Source organism: Gallus gallus, chromosome 7 (genome assembly GCF_016699485.2).
Source record: "Gallus gallus isolate bGalGal1 chromosome 7, bGalGal1.mat.broiler.GRCg7b, whole genome shotgun sequence".
Taxonomy (NCBI): Eukaryota; Metazoa; Chordata; class Aves; order Galliformes; family Phasianidae; genus Gallus; species Gallus gallus.
This window is the reverse complement of record NC_052538.1, coordinates 7,471,642-7,494,641: the sequence shown is the minus strand read 5'-3', so window position 1 is coordinate 7,494,641 and position 23,000 is coordinate 7,471,642. Positions and strand designations below refer to the sequence as shown.

At 38.1% G+C, this 23,000-nt stretch overlaps 1 protein-coding gene across 4 annotated transcripts in view; it reads right to left on the bottom strand.

Annotated features, from left to right (window-relative positions):
• Positions 1-23,000, bottom strand: part of GLS2 (glutaminase 2) — a 55,410-nt gene that overhangs the window by 19,052 nt on the left and 13,358 nt on the right. For all 4 annotated transcript variants that reach the window (NM_001395998.1, XM_015289390.4, XM_015289391.4 and 1 more), the window contains 10 exons: positions 22,785-22,864; positions 20,705-20,868; positions 14,090-14,148; positions 6,341-6,373; positions 6,004-6,062; positions 5,302-5,368; positions 4,900-4,950; positions 2,378-2,554; positions 1,192-1,323; positions 450-542 (listed from right to left, as the gene is read on the bottom strand). In NM_001395998.1, coding sequence (NP_001382927.1) covers positions 450-542; positions 1,192-1,323; positions 2,378-2,554; positions 4,900-4,950; positions 5,302-5,368; positions 6,004-6,062; positions 6,341-6,373; positions 14,090-14,148; positions 20,705-20,868; positions 22,785-22,864 — 915 coding nt within the window. The remainder of the gene's footprint in view (positions 1-449; positions 543-1,191; positions 1,324-2,377; positions 2,555-4,899; positions 4,951-5,301; positions 5,369-6,003; positions 6,063-6,340; positions 6,374-14,089; positions 14,149-20,704; positions 20,869-22,784; positions 22,865-23,000) is intronic.

Below are 23,000 nucleotides of genomic sequence, written 5' to 3'. Positions count from 1 at the left end.
TCATTGCCTGTGCAGCTCTCAGCAAGCAATGTGGACTCAGAGATATCATTGTAAAACAATACTCAACATACATCTCCCACATTGCAACACAGAACAGGAAGACTAAGTTCACCTGCTAGTCATTTTTTTTCCCCATTAAAATCAGAACAGAAACTGCTGGTGACTTATATCAGATACCTCAGCCTTGCTCTAGCAAAGGAGATGAACTGCAAGAGATAGAGCTACAAATCTAATATAAAATTCTGTGGTACAAAACCCTGTCATTGTGTGGCCCACCAATGTAGGTGCCCACTAATTTACTTCTTTCTTTCTTCAATATGTACTAACTGGTTTACCTGAAAGTTCTGAGGAAATACACGTAAATGAGCAGTTTTGCATTTAGAGAAGAACTCTCCATATCTCCTCTGATACCTACAAGCAATACTCACTAAAAACACATCTTAGCTTACCCGCTGATCACCACCTTCTCTGCGAGGATCGAGCTTTTTCGCAAAGTGTCTCAAGTTATCGTAATTATGGAAATTGCACAGAGAAACCAGATCCTGCAATATTGAAAGAACAAATTATTCTCTTGCATATGATATTCGAATACTACCACCTGTGTTTTACAGACTGTCCACAACTCTTGTGAAAGCAAGAGACAAAGCCAGGACTACCTAGCCTAGCTCAACAACTTCATCTGATGTAGAAGACATTTTTGTATGCCAGATTATTTACCAAAAGCTGCTTAATTTGGTTTTAAAGATCAGAACATAATCAAAACAGCTTTATTTCATTAAAATCTTTTCTCTTTTATATTGCAATAATCTAAGAGTTGCACTTCTAATATTTTGAAAGCTGTTTCTGAGTGTATAGGAAGAAAAGCCTACAGATCAAGTTCTACATCTTCTAATGCAGCATAGAGGAGACTAATGCCTTTGTTAAGTCACAAAGCATTCAATTTCAAAGTTTTTCCACAAACAATTTCCCCATGTTTCTGGCATTGTAGTTTCTAGGTGTTCACAAAATGTAAGTGCTATTTATGACAAAATGCAAACATCTTGTCTCAGTTTTTCAGCCTTGGATCAGATGAAATTTGTTACACAAGAAAGTATTTTAAAAAATTACTATATTGGTAGAGTGTCAGCTATGCTAACTGAAGCTCAGTCAGCATCAGCTACAAAAGAATATGCTAAAGGTAATTCTGCTTACATGACAGAAGTGAATTCCTTTAACACTGTTGCCCATCTTGTCCAAAGGAGGCGACCAGCACATCAAGCCCATGACATTAGGAACAACCAGAAGGATCCCACCAGCAACTCCAGATTTTGCAGGAAGGCCCACCTATAAAGCAATTAGAGAATTACTAGCCTCTGCAAACATTCTTCACCCCTGTAACACAATATAAGCAATTTATTTTACAAAAGATTACACAGCTCTTGTAAAAGTTTCATTTGGAAAACACTGACAAAGCATGATTACCTCTCTTTATAGATGGACTATAACCTTGACCACAGTTCATGGCAATCTGTGGTAGGTAGTCAAAGTTATTAGCTCTCAGTAACACAGAAGTCAGTAACACAATGCTAAAGATAATCCAAGTTGCTGCTGTAACAAAGCTATTATGACTCAGCAGTAATAAACATGTCTATCTGTCATGAGCAGTTTACACCATCAAAGTAGTACAAAGCTATATAAATAAATATTTAACTGAAAATGTTATTTACAAGCTGAACAAAGTTATTGTTTTGTTCCAATAGGAACTAACATGTCACATATCCCCTCAGCTCAGTAAGCACTAACTTTTTAGGTCACACAAAGCATCACACTCAATTTTATACCCATGCAATGAGAAAAACTGAAAACACTCAGTACACTGAAAATACAAGTAAGTTGCAGTACATATTTAAATACTTACACAAAAGTGTAAGTTTTCCAGCAGTACGTTACAGTACATGTGCTGTGCACAACATCCACTATTACAATACGTGAGGACAACTCATTATACATCTTGAGTCAAAGAGAAAGCAACTGTTCACAAAAGCTTCCTGCTATCTTCTACTTCCCCTACATCAGGATTTCTTCAGTTCTGCTGGTTCCAGTTATTGCTGCATCAGTCACCTATTACTCTCATCAATAGCCTTTCTTAAGGAATTATTTGTTTCAGGGTGAAAAGGATTCCCAGATGTGAAGCTGCTGGGAATGCCACTGTACCATGAGGTATGGAGTACAAGTAGTGTCATGGATTCTCTGGATTTCCCATACGTTATGTTGGATTCCTAAACAATTCATCTAACTCCTCCCCACCCACAGCAAAAGCAAACAAGATGAACATGGAAAACAACAGTACAAATTAGTCTTCCCAGTCAGCTCTATTAAGTATCTGAAAACTACTTACGTGGAAGGCAAACTGCCCTGAAAAGTCATACATGCCACAGGAATGCATTAAACTCAAGGTATTCCGGACTGCTTCAGGACTCAGTACTCTTTCACCAGTGATTGGGCAAAAGCCACCGTTAGCCAGAGTTGCTGCCATCACACTTGCTGACTCACAGGTTACTTCTATTGAGCAAAGCTTATAGAAAAAAAAGTCATATTATACAAACTGGTACCTCTAGCACAATACAGCCCACTACATGTCCGCAAAAACAAGATCTCATAAAATAACCTGCAGCATAACAATTGTTACAGATGACACTAGCAGCATGAATTAACATCATCTGAATCTTTCTACTATAAAGATACAAAGATCCCAGCAACAGCTTTTGTAAGCCTTTTTAGTAGTCTTTGAGTTATTATTTTTCATGAGTTAGTGTCTGAGCTTGATTCCTTCCCCCACCCCCCTTACTTTGCCTTGAGAGGAACAGGTCTGGAAAATAACCTCAGTATTCTGTATTTGCTTAATTGGCAAAGCCATTAAGGAACCATTTTTCCATTTGAGGTGTGGTGCTTTGGTTTTCTTTTTAAGCCTTACAAGACCACCCACATCCACTAAAAGTACATTTCAAAGCTGCACACTCTAGCACATACAAGTCTTAATGCTAACATTCCCTGCATAGCCTTAGTTTTACCTTTGTCTCATATATGCTTTATGATGTATCTAGAGATATGACCACATGATAGTCTCACCCAGGATCCCTGCTTCAGTACAGACTATACATACTTTGGTGACACATCAGGAAATGTGATATGATGCCATCACCTGATGCTGCCTCACGTCTGCAGAAACCAAAAGATAAGCTGGTTTCAACCTGAAGCTGAAATGCTACTCTGAAAAATAAACAAACTAGTGCTTGTACTTTTGCCAAACAGTGATTACATGATACTTCATGAAGTTACCTAAACCAAGTTTGCATGAGTAGTTACTACCTGGAATTCTTATTTTCCGGCTGCCAAACTCAATACATCCTAGTCCAATCAACTGGAGTTGCAAATCAAGAGAACGTCTGAGACGCATCTAAAATGGCAACTGGGTTTTAAACATATGAAGTATTACAGAACATCACCTACTTTGAAGAAAGTGCTTCTAGGTTCTCAATTTAAGTGCCTACGTTTCGTACCTTGGTTGAGCAAAATTAGAGTAATCCTTCCCCACTTTACAGAGGTAACGTGAAAGTGAGTTCATTACTGGTTCCCAATTGCACACGTAAGGAAGGAGGAAAAAAATGCCTTTTAAGTAGAATCTGAGAGCAGAAAAAGAAGCTTTGTGCAATGAAAACAAAACATTGAATTGACACTCAGGAAGTGACACTCATGTATGTGCCTCCTGTTTTCTGAGCTTGGAGTAAAAAGGACATTTTAACAGGGAAAAGAAAGAATGGGAACCATGAAGGTAAGGATCATGACGCACGCTAACAAGGCCAAACTATAACTACATCAGAAAACTTAGTTTTGGCCTTTCTTCACTTGTGAATAGCTTTGCGCTCAGAAGCATACCAGTACTTGAGGCAGGCGTAGGAAGCATTTTGCAAGGCTGGTTAACCAGTAAATTGAAATAAATTCTCTGCTTTGTTCTGTGATAACAGAAGTTCAGAGCAGACTTTCAGTTTTCAGCTGGTTTCCAACTTAACATGTCAACTGGGTTGAATTTACATACACACTTTATAAAGCTTCATTCACTTTCAAGACTAGATGTGCAACCCCAATCAAACAAAAAAAAAGGCTCAGACAAAATTTACACTTAAAAACATTAATTTGCACAGGTAAGAGCAAGTATCATGAATTCAAATCAGACTTCCTGAGAACTAAGCTGTGGATTTTTTTTTTAAACTATCCCAGACAGACTGGATCAGTAACACAACTTGAACTGCCTCTTGAGAACTGCATGCAGAAGATCTGACTGAATTGTGAATTATGCATATTTTCATGTTTGGAAACTCCTTCTTTAGGAAATACCTCACACTTGCCAAGTTCTCATTTTGTGACAGTTGCAAACGATTGCAAATGAGGCAAGCAACATGGGGGAAGGAAGAATGCATTTGAAAAGATTTTTTGTCTTGTATGTATTGAGTTAAACAATAAAGGAGAAGATATTCAAGTCATTTCATTCATAACACTACGGTTGAGCTTACAGTATGGCATGCAAATACAGTTGTAGTTACGCATGAGTTCAACATGCTCCACAGTATCATAAAGTATAGCAAATTCAAGTAACAAAACATTTCAAGCTTCTGAACTGCTAGTGCTTTACAGACTGCTACTAGTATGCATTAGCAATAAAGGCACTTACATACATCACTTAAACATAAGCAAATCTGGATACATCAAATTTAACATCATTCATTTCCAAACAGTTTAACAGACACTGACAACTTTAATTATAAGCCATTAAAACCTCCCCCATCTACGATAGAATAAGCTTCTATTGCTTATTACAGTAATTCCAACCCCATTCTGAGTCTCAATTTTAGAGTTAATTACCTGAAAATAAAAGTCCAGTATAGCAACCATATCTGTGCCTTCTGGAAAGCACTGAGGGAAAAAAAAAAAAAAAAAAGACGTGAGGTGTAATTAAACTGCTTTAAGTTTTTCAACAGCAAAATGCATTTGGTCTTACAAAGTCATCTGTACAACACGGATTATGCATTTCAGATATGATTATTTATCCTGTGATATAGAAATGAGGTTACAGGTATTGTTAGAATGACATATGTATTCACACCCTATATATAAGACTGGGCATTTTGAGTGACAGTATGAAAATACACATATAGTACTATAATAATTTAGATAATCTTGAATGTGAAATGAAAGAAATTTTAAAAGTTCATAGACCATGAAAAGCATTCGATCTTCAAAATACAATAAACAGAAGAGACCAACCTTTTTCTCTTTCAAGTAATAGCCAATTGCAAAGTTTCTATCTCCACTCTCTCTTTCAGACTGGAACCTTGAAACAAAACAACAAGCAATCAGAGATGCATGATGTAACCCAATAATACTACAGGTAAAGGATACATTACTTCCAAACAAAAGCATTCTACTAACAGACCAGTAACTGCCCTAAAACTCTTCCCAGTGCACTCTGTTGGAGTGAATTAAGTTAGAGTCAAACTTCAACATCTGAACATATACATTATTGGTTACCTATACATACACAAGTTTACTTGTAGTTAAGACCAAGAAGTACAAGATCATTCTATTAGAAGCATTCCTAAAAAGGCAGTAGTAGACTGAGACCTCTAAGAATAAGCTGCAGCAAAAGCATCATTCACTGAAAAGTGGGACCAGACTGGACAAAGAATGACTACCAGAAAGTTAAGATCTGCAGTTACAGCTCTCAGAGCCATAGCACCAGAGCACTATGACAGAATAATGAGATTTCAAGGAGAAAATGATCACTTCCATATCAGACCAGTCACAGCAACACAGAAACAAGAACAACTTAATTTCTTGATAATTTTAAGCCTAAGCTAGACCCTAGATCATATTAAATGATGGCTTCCAACATAAATAACTGAATTACACTGTAAGCTCAATATGCCAACTATCAGTTGAGGTAATAAGTATATAAAAAATACTTACGTAGCATTACTGAATCCAACGTATTCATTACCAGCCATTTTATTCATGAATTGCATCACCTGTTAAAGACAGAGAAGAAGGGGAAAAAAAAAGGCAAGCTAACATTTTCAAATCTAAGAATTACAACTGATCAACACTCAACCCAGCCATACCCTAAGCCTGTCTCTTGCAACGTAGCTTTGCAAACACAGCCCAAATCATCAGATGTTTTATTTAACCAAATACAGATCAAGAAGAGTTTGAAAGGACTTAAAATAGCAACATAACTGTAGGTGGAAATTTAAGATGGCTACCACCCAATTTAGTTAGAATAAAGGAAGTGTCGTAATTCACTTACGTAGTCAAATTTTTCTGCATTATTTGCTCCTTGCTGCAAGAAAAGAAAAAATAATTTACAAAGAATGTTAACATGGGAAAGAAGTTAGTTCATTTAATACTAGGATTTTTATTTCATAAAACTAAGACATGAGGCTAATTAAGAATACAGTACTACAGTCATTTTATATACTAATGAAAAATTAAGGTGTTAGATAAGTAAAACTTTAATTATCATTTAAATAAAAAGTCATTTAAATAAAAAGTCATCTAAGAGTTATCAAACACCTGCATGTTGGAAATGGATTTAAACTAAGAAAGGTATGCTTTATTTTAAGTGTTCTCTACTCAACTTTACATGTTTAACACAATAATAGTTAAAGCAAGAAATACAAAAATAACTGCAGGCAGGATAATTATAACAAAAACTCTAACTTTGTATAGATTAGTAAACACAGGTAATCTTACATTATCAATAGATCTGAGCATAGCAAATTTCAGACTACGTAGCCTAAAGTATTTTCCATTGCTAGTGCCCATACTACAGATTTAGACCAAAGACTTAAAATGAAGTGTTAACCCTTACTGTGAAAATAACTGCATTTAATCGAATGTATCTAATAGCTGATTAACGTCCTACCTATTAAAAAATTAAACAGAAAAATAAAATTTCACATCATACTGTAGTACATCACGAAGTACATCGCTTTGCTAACAATATAAAGAAAAGTCTAAAATTTATAGGGATGCTAGTGAACATTCATTCGTAGGGTCAAGGGATATTCCATTTGTTTTTTTGTGTTGGTTTTTTTCCTCCCCTTTGGTACAGGGGTGTGGAGATATAGACGTGAAAGGTGGTACTTGGGGCTTTTTTCTCTTTTTTAAGAGTAAGCTCAATTTTAGTAGCTGGCAGTTGAGGATGTATTAATTCTTTACTCTCTGACAGACGACTTGTCACAAATTCCTCTAGCTAGACACTGAAACAGGGCTGGGAGATTTAAGAACAGCACATGGTCTGCTGGGGGACAGGAGGGGCTGAACAGGAATCCTTTTAAGTAGCATCTTTTTAGGAAGTTTAAAAAACAATGGCATCACATACACAAGTGGAAATTATATGTCTGGAGAAGATGTTTTTATAAATAATCTCAATATTAAAGATATTTTATTTAGATAAAATATTCTGTTTAGGAAGCTATTTGAGATACTACTTGCACAATATTTAGTATGGGAATGGGGGAGAAGTGGAAAAAACTGAAACTTGATATGTGCCAGAATTTTACTTAATGAAATGCATAAAGCTAGCCTCATTTTCCACTCTGGCTGTGGTTTAAGGTGCTGCAGGTAGTCTCTGCAGCCTGTGCACCAGCTCAGCTACAAGATGTGCAGTCATACACGTACAGTCACTAGCTGAAAGGAACACCACACTGCTTTGTCAAAACTACACGCCCATGGTCACCTTATGCTTAAACCTTATTCTTACAGTCACTCTCTAGCTAATTTGTAATAATAAAAAATATATATGACACATTTCATCAAAATGTTCCTGTATAATATACCAGAACACAAGCCTTAAAAATTTAACTCCAAAACTGTTCAATGAAAAATAATTAAAAGAAGAAATTACCAACTTCATTGAACTGTTGCAGTTGTCAAAATATTCCATAGATCCTAATGCTGTAAAATATGTAACAACATTTAAACCACAAAAACCTTTTCAAACCTTTCAAATGCACAATGAACATCTTTTCTGGGAAAGTGGGTCAGCATTAGTTATGGGATGCTGCATTGATAATTGTATGGTTAGACATAAATAAATCAAAACAATTTCTTTTGTTAAAAAAAAAAAGAGAGAGAGGGAGAAAGTGATCATGCTTTCTGCAAAAATAGAAATACATCATACTTCACTTTTTTTTCTTCCCAGCTGAAAAAAGAATTCCTTGCCCTTCAATAAAAACCTGGCTTTTCCAGCAGCCTATACAATTTGTGGGTAAAAGACCCAATGCAAACTTTTTTTGCATCAACTTATGAAAAAGGTTTCTTTGTAGCAGTTGCATCTGCTCTCACGTTTTAGGAATGAAACCTGCATACTAGATCAAGATGATGCATTTTTAGTCCTTGATGCTCCACAAACGTCCATAGGTACCTTACATCAAACAAGAACATTGTTACTGAAGTTACACTGCTCATGGCACCTAAGATATTTGCCTAAGTATTCATAGGACCAAGACCTCAGAATGAATTTAACATAATACAACTAAAACAGAAAACTTTGCTTCCATATGCTTGATGACTAAAAAAACCAAGCTAGCAATTCCCTGCTTCAGCAGCTAAACTGAAGAGACACAAACAGTGCATATTCTGAGATTAAAATCTAAGTGCAGACTAAATCCTAACCGAGTGCTGAGCAACGTTTCCATAATCATTTAAACAAAGAAAGAAACCATCCATTCTTGAACAAATGCTTCTTATTTTTATGAGGCTGGGAGCAGTGAGACAACACTTTTTTGTTGTTGTTCGGATGCAATTCACCTGTCCAGGACATAGAAGGAAGCATTCCATGCACTCAGTCCACAAACACTTATTGCATTTACTGGAACATATGTTCATATACACACTGACTGTATACATGCTTGTGTGTATATACATATGAAAACAACGGTTCTAAATGAATACAAAATGAAACTGAAAATGTTAAGATTGAAGCAGTTTGATAGACAGAAAAAAATCCAACTTGGAAAAAACACCTCAATACAATTCTGTAAACACTCAGAACTACAGCAAAGCTACAGCTGACCATCATCAGGTTTTTGTTTTGGGTTTGCCTTTTCGGACTGTGAAAGGTTTCAAGTGATCTTCCCTGTATTGAAACAAGGTACTTCTATTATTCATATTTCTACTGGAAAACTACACAGCAATTAAGTACAACTGACTAAGTTGCATGCCTGCATATACATAGGAAAGGAGAGATGCATGATACTTACCAGAGCTTGCAACAAGAAAAATCAGGCAATATTTATTAGAAAAGTAGTTAATATTAGCCACTTTTCATTGATCAACATTAAACGCTTAAAAAATTAGACCACATAAACTCTTACCACGTGTCTCTTGTTAAAATACTGTTTTCAATTTTGAATCCAAGCCAAACTAATAAAGAGTGTCTTAAAGAGACTTAAGATAGAAGATGATTATCAAAAATATGTCAGGAAGTTTTTAAGCTATCGTCATAACACTATATTCTGTAGCAAACATCAAGGAAAAAGGTCCTAGCACTAGGTTAGAGTGCAAGAAAACAATTTTTTACATTTGTACATTTTAGATAAACGTAATATCTTAACCCTAGCTTTCTGTACTTACATGCTTTTTTATTTATTTGTTAACCTGGGCATGTTCTGTGAGAGCTGGTGTCTTGGCTGCTTAGAGTACCACTTTCAGCTCTGAAATACTTGAGAGCACACTGTCACAGACAGCATCCAACCCACAAAGAGCAAGACTACTACCATTGTGAACATATGTAAAAATAATCTGGTGTCTTTCAAGGATTAAAGTTTCATAGGTAGCCACTGAATGTTACATGTCCTTTCAAACACCACTCCGAAATGGGAGGCCACATACTACTACATATTCTATGTTAATTAACATATAATACATTCAAGTTGTCATAAAAAACAAGCACAAAATGACATGTATTATGCTCTATTCAAAATTAGTTACTACAAGCAAATGAAAAATTCAGGAAGAGAGGAACCTTGCCCACATTGAAGTCATGTATCTTGGAGTGAAGATCACAATGTCAGCACATATAAAATACCCACATGTCTGTGGGTATTTTTACACATCAGTCTATCAGGAAGGGAAAATGGAACAAGTAGAAGACAGCAGGTAAAGCTAAATCTGTACTATGTATTTTAACTACATTGATAAATAAAACCCAGTAAGAAATGCGCCTTTCTTCCCCTCTCCTAAAGAATTGTATAGGCTTCCTAAGAAGCCTTTACATTCCTATACAATGTATTCTGACAACAAACAGACCTGGGAACAGCTAGGCAGGTTTTCACAATGCTGATGGACACAGATATTTCAAAGTCTACCAGCATATTTGGAATGCTCTTAAGTATATGGGATTCACTACTTTTTATTCTACTAGTTATGTTCCCTTGAGGGTCAACAAAAATTAGCATTTTCACCTTCACCTATGCCAAACTTTGTGAAAGGACTATAGTATTGCTGTGCACCCTACACTGGGCTTACACAGCAAGGCTTTGGTAGCGGAAGGGCCCCAGGGATGGACTCTGAGCAGAACCCAAGAGCTGCCTCATGTCAGATCAGAGCCACTGCCAGACAGAGCAGAGTCAGCGAGCAATGCTGGTCAAGCCTCTGGGAGAGTAGTTGTAAGGAAGGGAAAAAACTGTTGTGCAGCAGCAGACAGGGGAAAGAGGTGAGACATGAGAGATGCAGGCCTGCAGGCACCAAGGTCAGTGCGGAAGGAAGGCAGGAGGTGCTTCAGGCATGCAGCAGCAGCTTCCTGCAGCCCAAGAGAAGCCCACAGAAGAGCAGGCCACTCCTTAGCAGCCCACAGGCACTGCGCAGAGCAGATCTCTGCCCATGGAGAACCCCAGCAAGAGCAGCACCAGGCTGGAGTCCAAACCTTGGTCACCTAGAAAAGCAGACACAACCCTGATGCATAATGATAAAAATGACTTCAGACTAATCCCTGATTCCTCTGACAACTCCTTCCACAGGCATCCACTGCCCCCTGCACACCTTGCCCACCAGCATCCCTAACACACTGTCCCAGGCAGCCATGGCAGCTGATGCAACCACAGGTGTATCTGCAGTTGGCATGCTCCGAGAATCAAATGTAATGTGTTTCTGAAACACAAGAGAAGAAACCATTGCCATCTATCTCTACTATGGACAAAGACTTTGAGTCTCTATGATTTACAGAAAGCTGGGTGCTTTGAGAGCACCACACCTGTACTAGATCTGGCCAGCAGCTGAATCCTCATTTCAAGTATTTCCTTGGAGACCTGGAAGATTTTATTCTACTACTATTTTTCCATATTCAATGGTGTAATTGCCACTACTATTTTTTTCAGTGCTATTATTTCAGATTTGTTGTAACTATATAACCACAGCTAGTAATAAAGACAAATGGCCATACCATTACAAACAAGCACAAAGGCCTTCAGGGCTTTTTACGATCTTAATTAAACTAAAGCCATACTACAGTATGTCCTTTTGCTCAAAGATTTTCATTCCAAATACATGCTTTAAACTGCTGAAACAGTCTATATTTGCAATGCAAATATAGTTAGGGCAGAGCCACAAGTTATGGCAATAAAATCTGAACACATTCCAAGCATGTCAGGAGAATCGTGTAAGCTGGTAAGAGTAGGTCATACAGTAAGCCAAACAAATGTACAACTTGGCATGTCTGTATGTTTTTATTATTATTATTATTTACTATTACAGATATCAACTAGCATGACAGCTTTGGTCTGTGCTCTGTTCTAAAGTGTGCGGTCAGAGCTGGACTTGTGACTCCAAGAACTGTTTCTTCCACCATCAGATATTAAGATAATACATACTCTAACAAACAGACAAAACAAAAAAAGTATGTGACTCTAAGCTTCATGTCTTGTCCACAACTGATCTTAATTTGTATCAGATTTGAAGGGCAGTTACGTACACAATCATGCATGCTGACTGAGCCCTGCACCATGTAATGGATGCAAGATTTCATAAATCAGAAAGAGATAATATAGCAAATCAAAGGAGGTAAAAGCATTCTTAATGCTGAAATACAGCACCAATCTCTCCTGAACTATCAACATGCTATCACTACATAAACCTGTCACACGTGACAAATTTGCTCGTTTAAATAACCTTTTCGTTATCTTAGATTCCACAAGCCATATATAGCCATCAATTTATTTAAGTAACACCCAAAATCAAACAACATGAATGCAGAGAAACTGAGGGCAGAACAAAGGTTAATGAAGCCACCTTGTCCAGAAAAAAAGCTAAGTCAGATTAGATCAAATACAAACTGGAATTACTTAAGTCACTGAACAGTTTAGGAGGAACATTTCTAAGAAGGAGGTTGTAAAGAAGTTATTTCACAAGAAAACATAGTCTGTATGTAAGTTCTTGACCCTCTGTGTAACTTCTTTGAGAATACCATGTTTAGTTTGGTTAATTAGTCAAATGATAAATGGTATCTTAGTGAAAACAGTACATGAAATATCTACATTTTAATCACAGTGAAAACAAATAATGAAATGATAAGTGTGATGTGTCCATTAGACGTGCAGTTACCACATGCAAAAACATTAGTGAAGTGCAATACTCTTAATAAGAACATTACAGAAAAGAACAACAAAAAAAACAAAGCCCACCCGGCAAAACAATCCCCCAACCTTCCAACAAATACCACAATTACGTGCAATAAACAAATCCACTTTGTCTATTAAAAAGTAAACCATTTATCAAGAACTATGTGCCCTCTGCAAGAGGCACATGCTGGTGTTTTGCCTAATAACCAACAGGGCATGTTCTAGGTAGGTCTAACATCTTGACATTTGACAAGTGTGTTAAGTCATATTTTCAAATTCACTGTTATCCAAGTGAATTTCAATGCTCAGTCAACCTTTAAAAATATTAAACGTGAATAAATTTACCTGTCATATTTAAGGCCATTTTCTTTCACCTACAGCTATTAAAGATAAATGTCTTTAAGCAGGAGTTCTTACACCTTCTTTAAATATAAAATAACAAAAAAAAAAAAAAAATCATGATCTAAGTAATTTTAAAACCAACAATTTGGAAACAGGAAGTAGGAAACACACTGTAGCTAATGAAGTTTGAAACACACGGAAGACAAAGGCTTTTTAAGATCTCTGAAGTAATAGCATTAAGTTCTCTACTTCAAAACTCCAGGGCACTGACATGATCCTCAGCCCTCTAAGTGGGTATCCTGAGTTCTAAAGAACCAAGAACCAGTTTTTTTCTATCAGTGCCTACCAAAAAAAACAAAACAAAACAGAAGGCAGAAACATCAAGTATTTGGCAACCACTAGCATTACATGAAATTTGTGTCATTTACAATAGATTCAGCTCTTCTAACCTAAAAAATACAGTACTGCTTTTCAGAAGTTGCAAGATAATGGACTAAAGTCATTATTCAGCTGATACTCTGCCAATACAGGTGGCTGTTTCCAAGCATATTTAAGAAAATACATTAAGCATCCCAGAAGAAACTACATATCATAAGTAAAATGCAATTCAATTACACAGTATGTTAATAGTAGATAAACTTCATATTAAAATTAAAGGTGGTAATGTTACTGCCTCACCCTCAGAAACCCCAGGATCTTCAATTTCTTTTGCACAGCAGGAAATACTCTAAGTTTATGTTGCATAAACATTAGACATCGGGAAACAGATCTGAGTGCTACAGAATATGTTCATGGGGACATGCTGATAACATTTGAAGTGTTACGCTGTTAAAGTGTTACGCCGTTAAAGAAGGAAACAAAATTAAAAACTCTACCATTAAAGCCTTTCAGCTGCACTGTTAACTACTAATAAAAACTGTGAGTCTCAAGCTGCCTTTATTTGGAAGTGTTCTATTTCCAAAACATCCCAGCTTGTCCACCTGCTAACAAGCAAACTGCCATCAGATACTGCACACAAACAATGAAAACATACAAAGATACTTTCCCAAATTCTATTAAAATTCTCTAAGAGAAACTAAAAATGATTTTTTTACCTTGATTAAAGACGTGACCACAATTGCTCCAGCATTCACCATAGGGTTATGAGGCTTGTCTGTGAAAAAAAGTTTTCAATTACATATATATACCCGAATACACATCTGTCAAATAAAACCAGCCAAAGGTTGAAGTGAAAAATGATAGATATAAGATTTAAAATGATAACACTGGAATACAAACTTTAACCAGAAATAATTGTAATTTTTTTTTTTTGCAGTTCTGAGCAAAGTATTTTACAGCTTAAAACAAACTTGTTAAATCAACAAGAAGAACCAACACCCCCAAGGGACTTCCAAATTTTCTCCAAGTCTCAGTGGTTTTAAATGTTCAGTAGGTAAGTTAAAGAAATAAAATGTCTCCCCAGTTCTTCCATTTCCTCATTGCTGTACATAAATGCAGCAACCCAAGTCTTCAGAAATCAGAGGTTTCTATCACCTTCTTCTGAAATACAAATAATACTTTCTCCATCCTCACCAAGATTTAACATTTCAGAATTGACTTACACCTGCCACAGCTTAAGTTCCTTATTATAACTGAACTCCTTCATATTATCAATACTTTTGCATCCCCATGGGAAGAATCACCATTAAAAATAAAGTAAGAAAAACTTTCTTTCTTAGCTGTCTGCTTTTCCCAAATACAAGTTCTCATTCATCATCATCTAGCTCCTAGTTTTTTCTTTTTTCTTTTAAACTAACATTTTGGCTTTTAAACTAGGATGTCGCTCTTTGAGAGTTCCAGTGTCTGAAAAATTCTATCAATTCAGAATACTTCAATATTGTGACAGATTTGAATTCTTCCTTTTATTTGCTGCTACTTTATCTCCAAATCTGGGGCGGGGGGGAAGAAGAACAGTTATAAACACCAAGTGTTTGCTCTTTTAATATGTAATACATGCAGTAAAAGGAACTTGAGAGATTGCACCATTTCAATAGCTTCCAAACTCTGCCTCCTTAGTGACGAAAACCTCTGTGCTATTTTTTAAGCTGCCAGAAGATGAATGACTCAAGAGCATCTCATACCAGTGGTCAGAAGGGACCTCATCTCATAAACCCTCCCACTCACAGCAAGGCTACAGCTGAGGCTAGACCAGGTCACCCATGGCTTTGTCTAGCTGTCTTCAAATCCTCCCAGTACTGCGCACCCACACCCTCCCTAAGCATCCTCCTCCTCCCAGGAGCCAAGTTTACCTACCACTCCACCCACATTCCTGCAAGCCACGGATGATGTGGGACCAGTGGCCCTCATTGCTGCATTTGCCCATAACAAAAGTTACAGTTCTTTTCCTACAGCAGCCACAGCAACTTATTTACCTCCCAGGAGAAGCCACCTGCAAGGAACTGCACACTGTATGACGACAAGGAACGAAGGCAGAGAAAACAATCACAACAGTTTGGAAAAAGGAGAACAGACTCATCTGTTTATCTTCAAAAGAGGTATCAAGCTCTGGAAAGCTAACTGGCACACACTGCTAAACACACACAAATCAAATAAAGGCCATGATTTACTTCAAATGAAAAAACCCACTGTTAGGTGGTATCCCTCCAAGTCTCTTGTCTTATCATATCATCTCATTATACCTCAGAGTAAATTCATCATCTTACCCATAATGAAAAGCACCACTTGTAACAGCCACTCCATTTCTGCTGGGATGCCCTGCCTAAGCACAGCACTGCATCAATTCTCTCCTGCATAAGCAACCTGCCTAGGAGGCTGAAGAGCAAACATACTGTTCTGTGACAGAGCTCTGTCTGTACTGTGGGACAGAGATGCTTGTCTACTGCATCTTTTAATGTAGAGAAGTTAGGGAACTTAACAGATATATCTAAGCTCAAAAGACAACATGACTTATCTAGTCACCTTAATTCTCTCCCCTGGACATCACTATTAATCAGTGCAAAATATTCATTCTTCATAACTCAAATCTGCCAGACCACCAGTAAGATTGCTCTACAGCGTGTCACACAGTTATGCCTTATGCAAACCAGACCTTTCCTTTGAGCTTGTAAACTCAAATTACACTGCTTTTCTGTCACCGGTTCTTCTGACCTTTTTGTTCACTGCCGGCATTAAGCATTTCCAGCACAACTCTGATTTGCAGCTTTTGAGCACAGGAAGCAGAAGCTGCCACATGCGCACAAAACCGATGTTTTAACACACAGGACAGGTGCGCTGTGACTAGTTCCTTCTGAAAAAGGCATCAGAATATGCTTGTGTAATGCAAAACCTACAGAATTCCACCTTTGGATGACCAATCCCTCAGCAGCACAAGCCATTTCCTGCCAGACCCCCCCACACAAGTACACTGCATTTATTACTGCACTAGATTCTACCAAAAAACTGGACTACATTGTACTAAGAAATTGTATCACTGGAGTAACACTTCAAATGACCACCATCAACAGGTCACATATATGGACAAAAGACATCAGCTGTGCATAGATACAGTCTTGTCAGACATACTTCAGCAGGAGGAATACTGCCAACTGAATCATTCCTGACTCAATAACTGACTCAATAACATTCCTGGTGATATATATTTCAGACATATTTTACTATGTGAAATTCCCAAGCTACTCGAAGCAACTTTTAATTAGTGTGAAGACTGCTTTTATCATCCAGAAATCTGCACTGCGTTTCCTTTGGACTGTTTCCTTTGATTAAAAATGGTTTTGAAACTGAATATTCACACGGCTGCATAAGATTCCAAATTTACATTGCAAAGCACAGACCTTACCCAAAATGTGAATGATGCTTATCAACACTTCTTTTTCTGTTAGCCTTTTTCACTATGATTTAAAATTACCTGAAATTCTTTCCAGTTCTAGTCAATAAAGAAATACAAGATCTTTATATATAGTAGGTAGGTTAAAAATATATATATATATCTTCAGATGCATGTCTAAACAGTCCTTAAATAGTTGAATATCACCTCATAAAATCCTCATTACAGACATAAAATCCAACTACAACAATTAGAAAGCCAATGGATTAAACGCTTATACGGTATGTTTTCAAACCTGATCAAAGTGGTTATGTTAAAGCCTCTATACATGCTGCATGCCACATCACACTGTTTTTATATACAAGCTATACTCCTTTTTCCCTTCTTCCTCCTTTACTTGCAGAAATGCAGCTTCTCTCCCTCTCCCTGTAACTGACTTCTACTGTCTGCTTTAAAGACTATACAGAACCAATGCGAATTGACCTGCCCTTCAGCTAACACATTTCTCAGGTCAGCTGTACCATCCATTCAACAACAACATACTTAATAAAAGTATGCATCACATCACAGAATCACAGAATGGCCTGGGTTGGAAGGGACCTCAAGGATCATGAATCTCCAACCTCCCTGCCAGGCAGGGCCACCAACCTCCCCATTTACTAGACCAGGTTGCCCAGGGCCCCATCCAACCTGGCCTTGAACACCTCCAGGGACGGGGCATCCACAACCTCTCCGGGCAGCCCGTTCCAGCACCTCACCACTCTCCTTGTAAAGAACTTCTCCCCAACATCCAACCTAAATCTTCCCTCTTTCAACCTAAAACCACTCCCCCTTTTCCTGCTGTTCTCTACCCTTTCAAAGAGTTTACTCCCTTCTTGTTTATAGGCTCCCTTCAGGTACTGAAAGGCTGCAATGAGGTCACCCTGCAGCCTTCTCTTCTCCAGGCTGAATAAGCCCAGCTCCCTCAGCCTGTCTTCGTAGGGGAGGTGCTCCAGCCCCTTGATCATCTTCATGGCCCTTCTCTGGACCCTCTCCAACAGCTATCTGTCTTTCTTGTACTGGGGGCTCCATACCTGGACACAGTACTCCAGATGGGGCCTCACAAGAGCAGAGTAGAGAGGGACAATCACCTCCCTGTCCCTGCTGGCCACCCCTCTCATGATGGAGCCCAGGATACCATTTGCTTTCCGAGCTGCAATAGCACACTGCTGGCTCATGTAAAGTTTGTCATCCATCAGGACCCCCAGGTCCTCTGCAGAGCTGCTCTCAAGGACTGCTCTTTCCAGTCTGTATAGATGCCTGGGGTTCCTACGGCCCAAGTGCAAAACCCTACACTTTGCGCTGTTGAACCTCATTAGGTTCACCCGGGTCCACCTTTGAAGTCTGTCAAGGTCCCTTTGAATGGCATCCCTTCCTTCCTCCGTGTCAACCGCACCACTCAGCTTGGTATCATCAGCAAATTTGCTGAGGGTGCCCTCGATTCTATCGTCGATGTCATTGATAAAGATGTTAAAGAGCACCAGTCCCAAGACAGACCCCTGGGGGACTCCGCTCATTACTGGCCTCCATCTGAACATGGAACCATTGATCACCACCCTCTGTCTGCGGCCTTTCAACCAATTTCTTATCCAACAAGTGGTCCACCCATCAAATCCACATCCCTCCAATTTGGAGATAAGGATGTGGTGGGGGACCACGTCAAAGGCCTTGGTCAAGTCCAGGTAAATGACACCGATTGCCTTCCCCTCATCCACCAGTGCCGTCACTCCATCACAAAAGGCCACAAGATTGGTTAAGCATGACCTCCCCCTGGTGAAGCCGTGCTGGCTGTCTTGGATCACAGGCTCATTCCTCATGTGATCAAGCATGTCATCCAAGAGGATCTGTTCCATGATCTTCCCAGGCACAGAGGTGAGACTCATTGCCCTGTAGTTCCCCGGGTCCTCCTTGCTCCCTTTCTTGCAAATGGGAGTGATGTAACCCTTCCTCCAGTCGTCTGGGACCTCGCCTGACAGCCATGACTTCTCAAATATGACAGAGAGTGGCTTGGCAACCACCTCATCCAGCTCCTTCAGAACCCTGGGATGCACAGCATTCGGTCCCAAAGACTTGTACTCATCCAGTCTCATGAGTCGGTCTCGGACTTGCTTTGCCCTTACAGTGGGAGGGGATTTACCTCCCTGGTCCCCACCTAGAGGCTTGGGGGTGCAGGGCTCAGGGACGTGAGAAAGACTAGAATCCTGGTCACCAGTGAAGACCGAGGCAAAGAACTCATTCAGCACCTCAGCTTTCTCTTTGTCTATTGAAGCCAGTTCTCCTTTTAAATCTACTAAAGAAGGTACACCCGTTCTGGCCTGTCTCTTCTGGCCAATGTACCTGTAGAATGTCTTCTTATTGTTTTTCCACATCCCTCACCAAGTTCAGTTCTACCTGCACCTTGGCTCTCCTGATCCTACGCCTGCAAGTCCGGACAGCATCCCTGTACTCTTCCCAGGTGACACGCCCTTGTTTCCAGAGCTTGCACACACCTTTCTTCGTCCTCAGCGTGCCCAGCAGGTCCTTGCCGAGCCATGCCCGTTTCCTATCTCATCTGCCCACTTTCTTATTCAGAGGGATGGAGACCTCTTGTGCTTTCAGGAGGGCATCCTTGAAGAGTAGCCAGCTCTCCTCAACATCTTTATCTTTAAGGACAGCATCCCAGGGGATCTTGGCCAACAATCCACTGAACAGCTTAAAGTTTGCTCTTCAATTCACATGCATTAGTCTTCTCTTTTAATTTCATGCATTCTGGTGCAACTTTTAATAACCCCAATTCCCATTACAAGATGGTCTTAAACACTCTTAAACAGTAACAGTAATGTAAGACTACAGTCTAATCATTCATCTTCTCTCATCATTCAATTTTAAGACAGCAACAAAGAGAAACAAGCTAGTAGGCTTTAAGTCATTCCACTAAAATGAAAAACGGAAGTACTACATTCACCCAATTAAAAATGATCCATTTTCAACACCAACTTTTTTTTTTTTTTTTAACATGAGAGCTTTCTTAGGACATGGAAGTAAGTCTTCCCTACAGTTTGATACTCCATTTGAAAACTATTAGAAAAACAAGAGCAAGACAGCAAGCCTGACAAAATGTAGAATTCTCCCTTAGTAAATGATAGTGAAATAGTAGCATGACTAACATACTAAGAAGAAAAAAGGAACTGTCAAAATTTCATTTTACATGCAAGTTTGGAAAAAGGATTTCAAGGTATGTCTAAATAGAATTATGCATTATAATTTCAGAATGTCTGTATCAACATTTGTAATAAAGACATAATTGAATACAGTCCTTGACAAAAATATTTCAGTCTTATTAATTAAATATTAATTGGATTGCCATGGCAACAGAAACATTGTTCTTTTACTGGGAGAGAAAGATCTGCTGGAAGCATCTGTGTTTCAGAGATAACATCCAGCACTTCCTCCAAGGCTACATGAGTCATCTTTCTCACATTTTTACCATAATGTCATTCAAAATAGCATTTTTCACACTTGTTTATTAATACCATTCAAAAAAAGAAATCACCTAGGTACTGTGCAAGACATTCTTGCTAAAGCATTCCTGTCACAGACAAAAAAAAAGTACCACTTTGAATCACCAGCCAAATTCAATTTGGAATCATCCATGGGAAGGCATGTTCAGTTTCACTTCTGTAAACTAACCAGCTCCAGCCTTTGGCATCAGCACCTGCTTCTCATGGCACTGAGAGGCCAGGTGGTATACAGATTGCTTTTACATTTATGACAATGACAGTGAGACTTCAGAGGATAGAGTAAAACACAAATACTGGGGAAAAAAAGGGTACCTTGTTCCGTAAATGCATTATTAAGTAACTCTTACCATCTTCATTCAGGAACAATTTGTTGAATCTTAATCCACTAGGCTCTTTACCAACATATCTGTGCACATACTCTGTGCCAAGATCATTAACAGCAATAGCATATTTCAATGGCTTTACACAGGACTGAAGACAAAAAGGAACTTTGGTATCTCCAACAGAATGCCTGGAAAAAACACAGATGAAGATGCTTAAATTCTCCTGTTCTCCAGCTGTATTAAGTGCTTCATTCAGTTTTCAGCATACTAAGACCAGTAACAGAGTAAGTACAGTTATTTAAAACTACATTTATATAGCAGGGGGGTGCCCTGCCTTTAAGAAAGGTTGGAACTAGGTGATCTTTAAGGTCCCTTCCAACCCAAACCATTCTGTGATATTAAAGAATGGAATTAAGAGGTTTTATGTTTTTAACAAACACCTCCATACATTAAACAGGACAAACTGGTTATTATTACAGATACAACAAACTAAACGCTAATTAAGAAATGGGTTTGCACCAGAACTCTAGTACATTTATTCAACTGAGTACAGTCAACCTGAATATAGCCCCTACACATACTGATGGATACAGAAGTAAAAATGACAGCCAATTCAGTTTTGGAATTCAAGGGCAGCAATTGAACTACCAGCAGTTCTATTCCCTCTGATAGTGGCGTAGGTATTTTACTGAAGTCACGAAATATTATCTTTCAGAAAGCTTACTTGCAACACCTCATCCAGACTGCTTGAGAGAATTACTCACACAAGCAGCATGTCCCATCAAGAACAAAAGGTTCCAAGCTAATATGTTCGATGGCAAAATCAGAAGTGTTTTTGCTTTTTTTTTTTTTTTTTTTTTGCAGAAAATTTGAGAAATGATCAAAGAAATTTACAGAAACATTCTGGCACTATGAAAACTGGTATTAGACAATCTTAAACATTACAAAAACTAGGATTACAAAAGTACCCATTAGCACATGTTGCAATATCCAAAGTAATGCAAATGCTAATTCAAGATATTCAAGAAGAATATCTTTACTTCTGAAACTGTTTTATTATAGCGCAGCCATTTAAGTAAGAAACTAAAAGGGTAGTGTAACATTTCACTTAGATTAATGCATTTAAGAGGCACATCAAAAAACTTGTGAAGCACTTGGTTAGAGATCAGACCATGCAATATACAGTCAAAAAAAATAGAGCATAACAGATGACATTAAAACGTTCCCCAATGCGTAGACACTGCAAGGCAGCCCAGTGCTCTCAAGAACCCTCTATTCAGCTGGGACAAACTAAACACCTAAGAATTCTGATATTCAGAGTACATGGTATGTCTGCATCAAACTGCACTACAGCAGAGATGTAAGCAAACGTGTATCTCACATCATCAGGTCACAAAGGCTGACACAGTAGTTTACCTCACTTCTCAGTTAAACGACATGAGATACTGCTTCTACATGTGGCTTGGTTTTCTGCTGCACTGAGTCATTGTTCAAGAAAAAAAATAATTACCATACCTATATTAAGAGCTATACACACCCTTACAGGAGACAGTTTAGTAGTTTAGTAAATCTGAAGCAACAACAACAACAAAAAAATCACAATGAAGTTCAGTCCAGATTCCACATATTCACTTCCTGTGTAAAGAATATTCTTGTGAAATTCATCCAGTGATGTATAGTGGTCATAAAAATAAGAGTAGAGTAACAACGTTAAAATGCAAAAAAGTAACATCTAGATCAAAGCGTGAATGCTATTAGACAAAAAGATCATCAGCTTTCAAAGATTAATACTACATAAGCATCACTTCTATCCCGTCATCTGATGATCATTTTTAGCTTTATTTGTTGTCAGCTCGTAACAGCAATATAATCCACCTCTACACTGTAATTACAAATACTACTAAAGCAACACTTTATAAAAACAAAAATAATTTAGCTTCAGTAGAAGTTTAAAACAAAGAAGAATAATGCCCAAGTAGGTATTACTTCTTAAACAACTGCTACAATGCATTTTGTTTATTAAAACACAAGATACCAGGAAGTGCTGCATCTATCAAATAGTTTAACTTCCCGAAACAGCAAAATTTCGAAGTTAAAAATATACCTCTGCCCATCCACTGTGCAAAGTGATACACCCCACAAGTCAGGGCTGAACTTGGCCAGCTGTGGAATATAGTCAGCAACCTATCATAACAAAAAACAAAAAAAGAGATGTTACACCATCCAAAATATTTAGCTGTATGTTAGTGTACGTCTCTGGTAATAATTGCATGTGGAGAAGACGTGAGAGGTAAAACTGTATTAGCCCACTGATCATCAC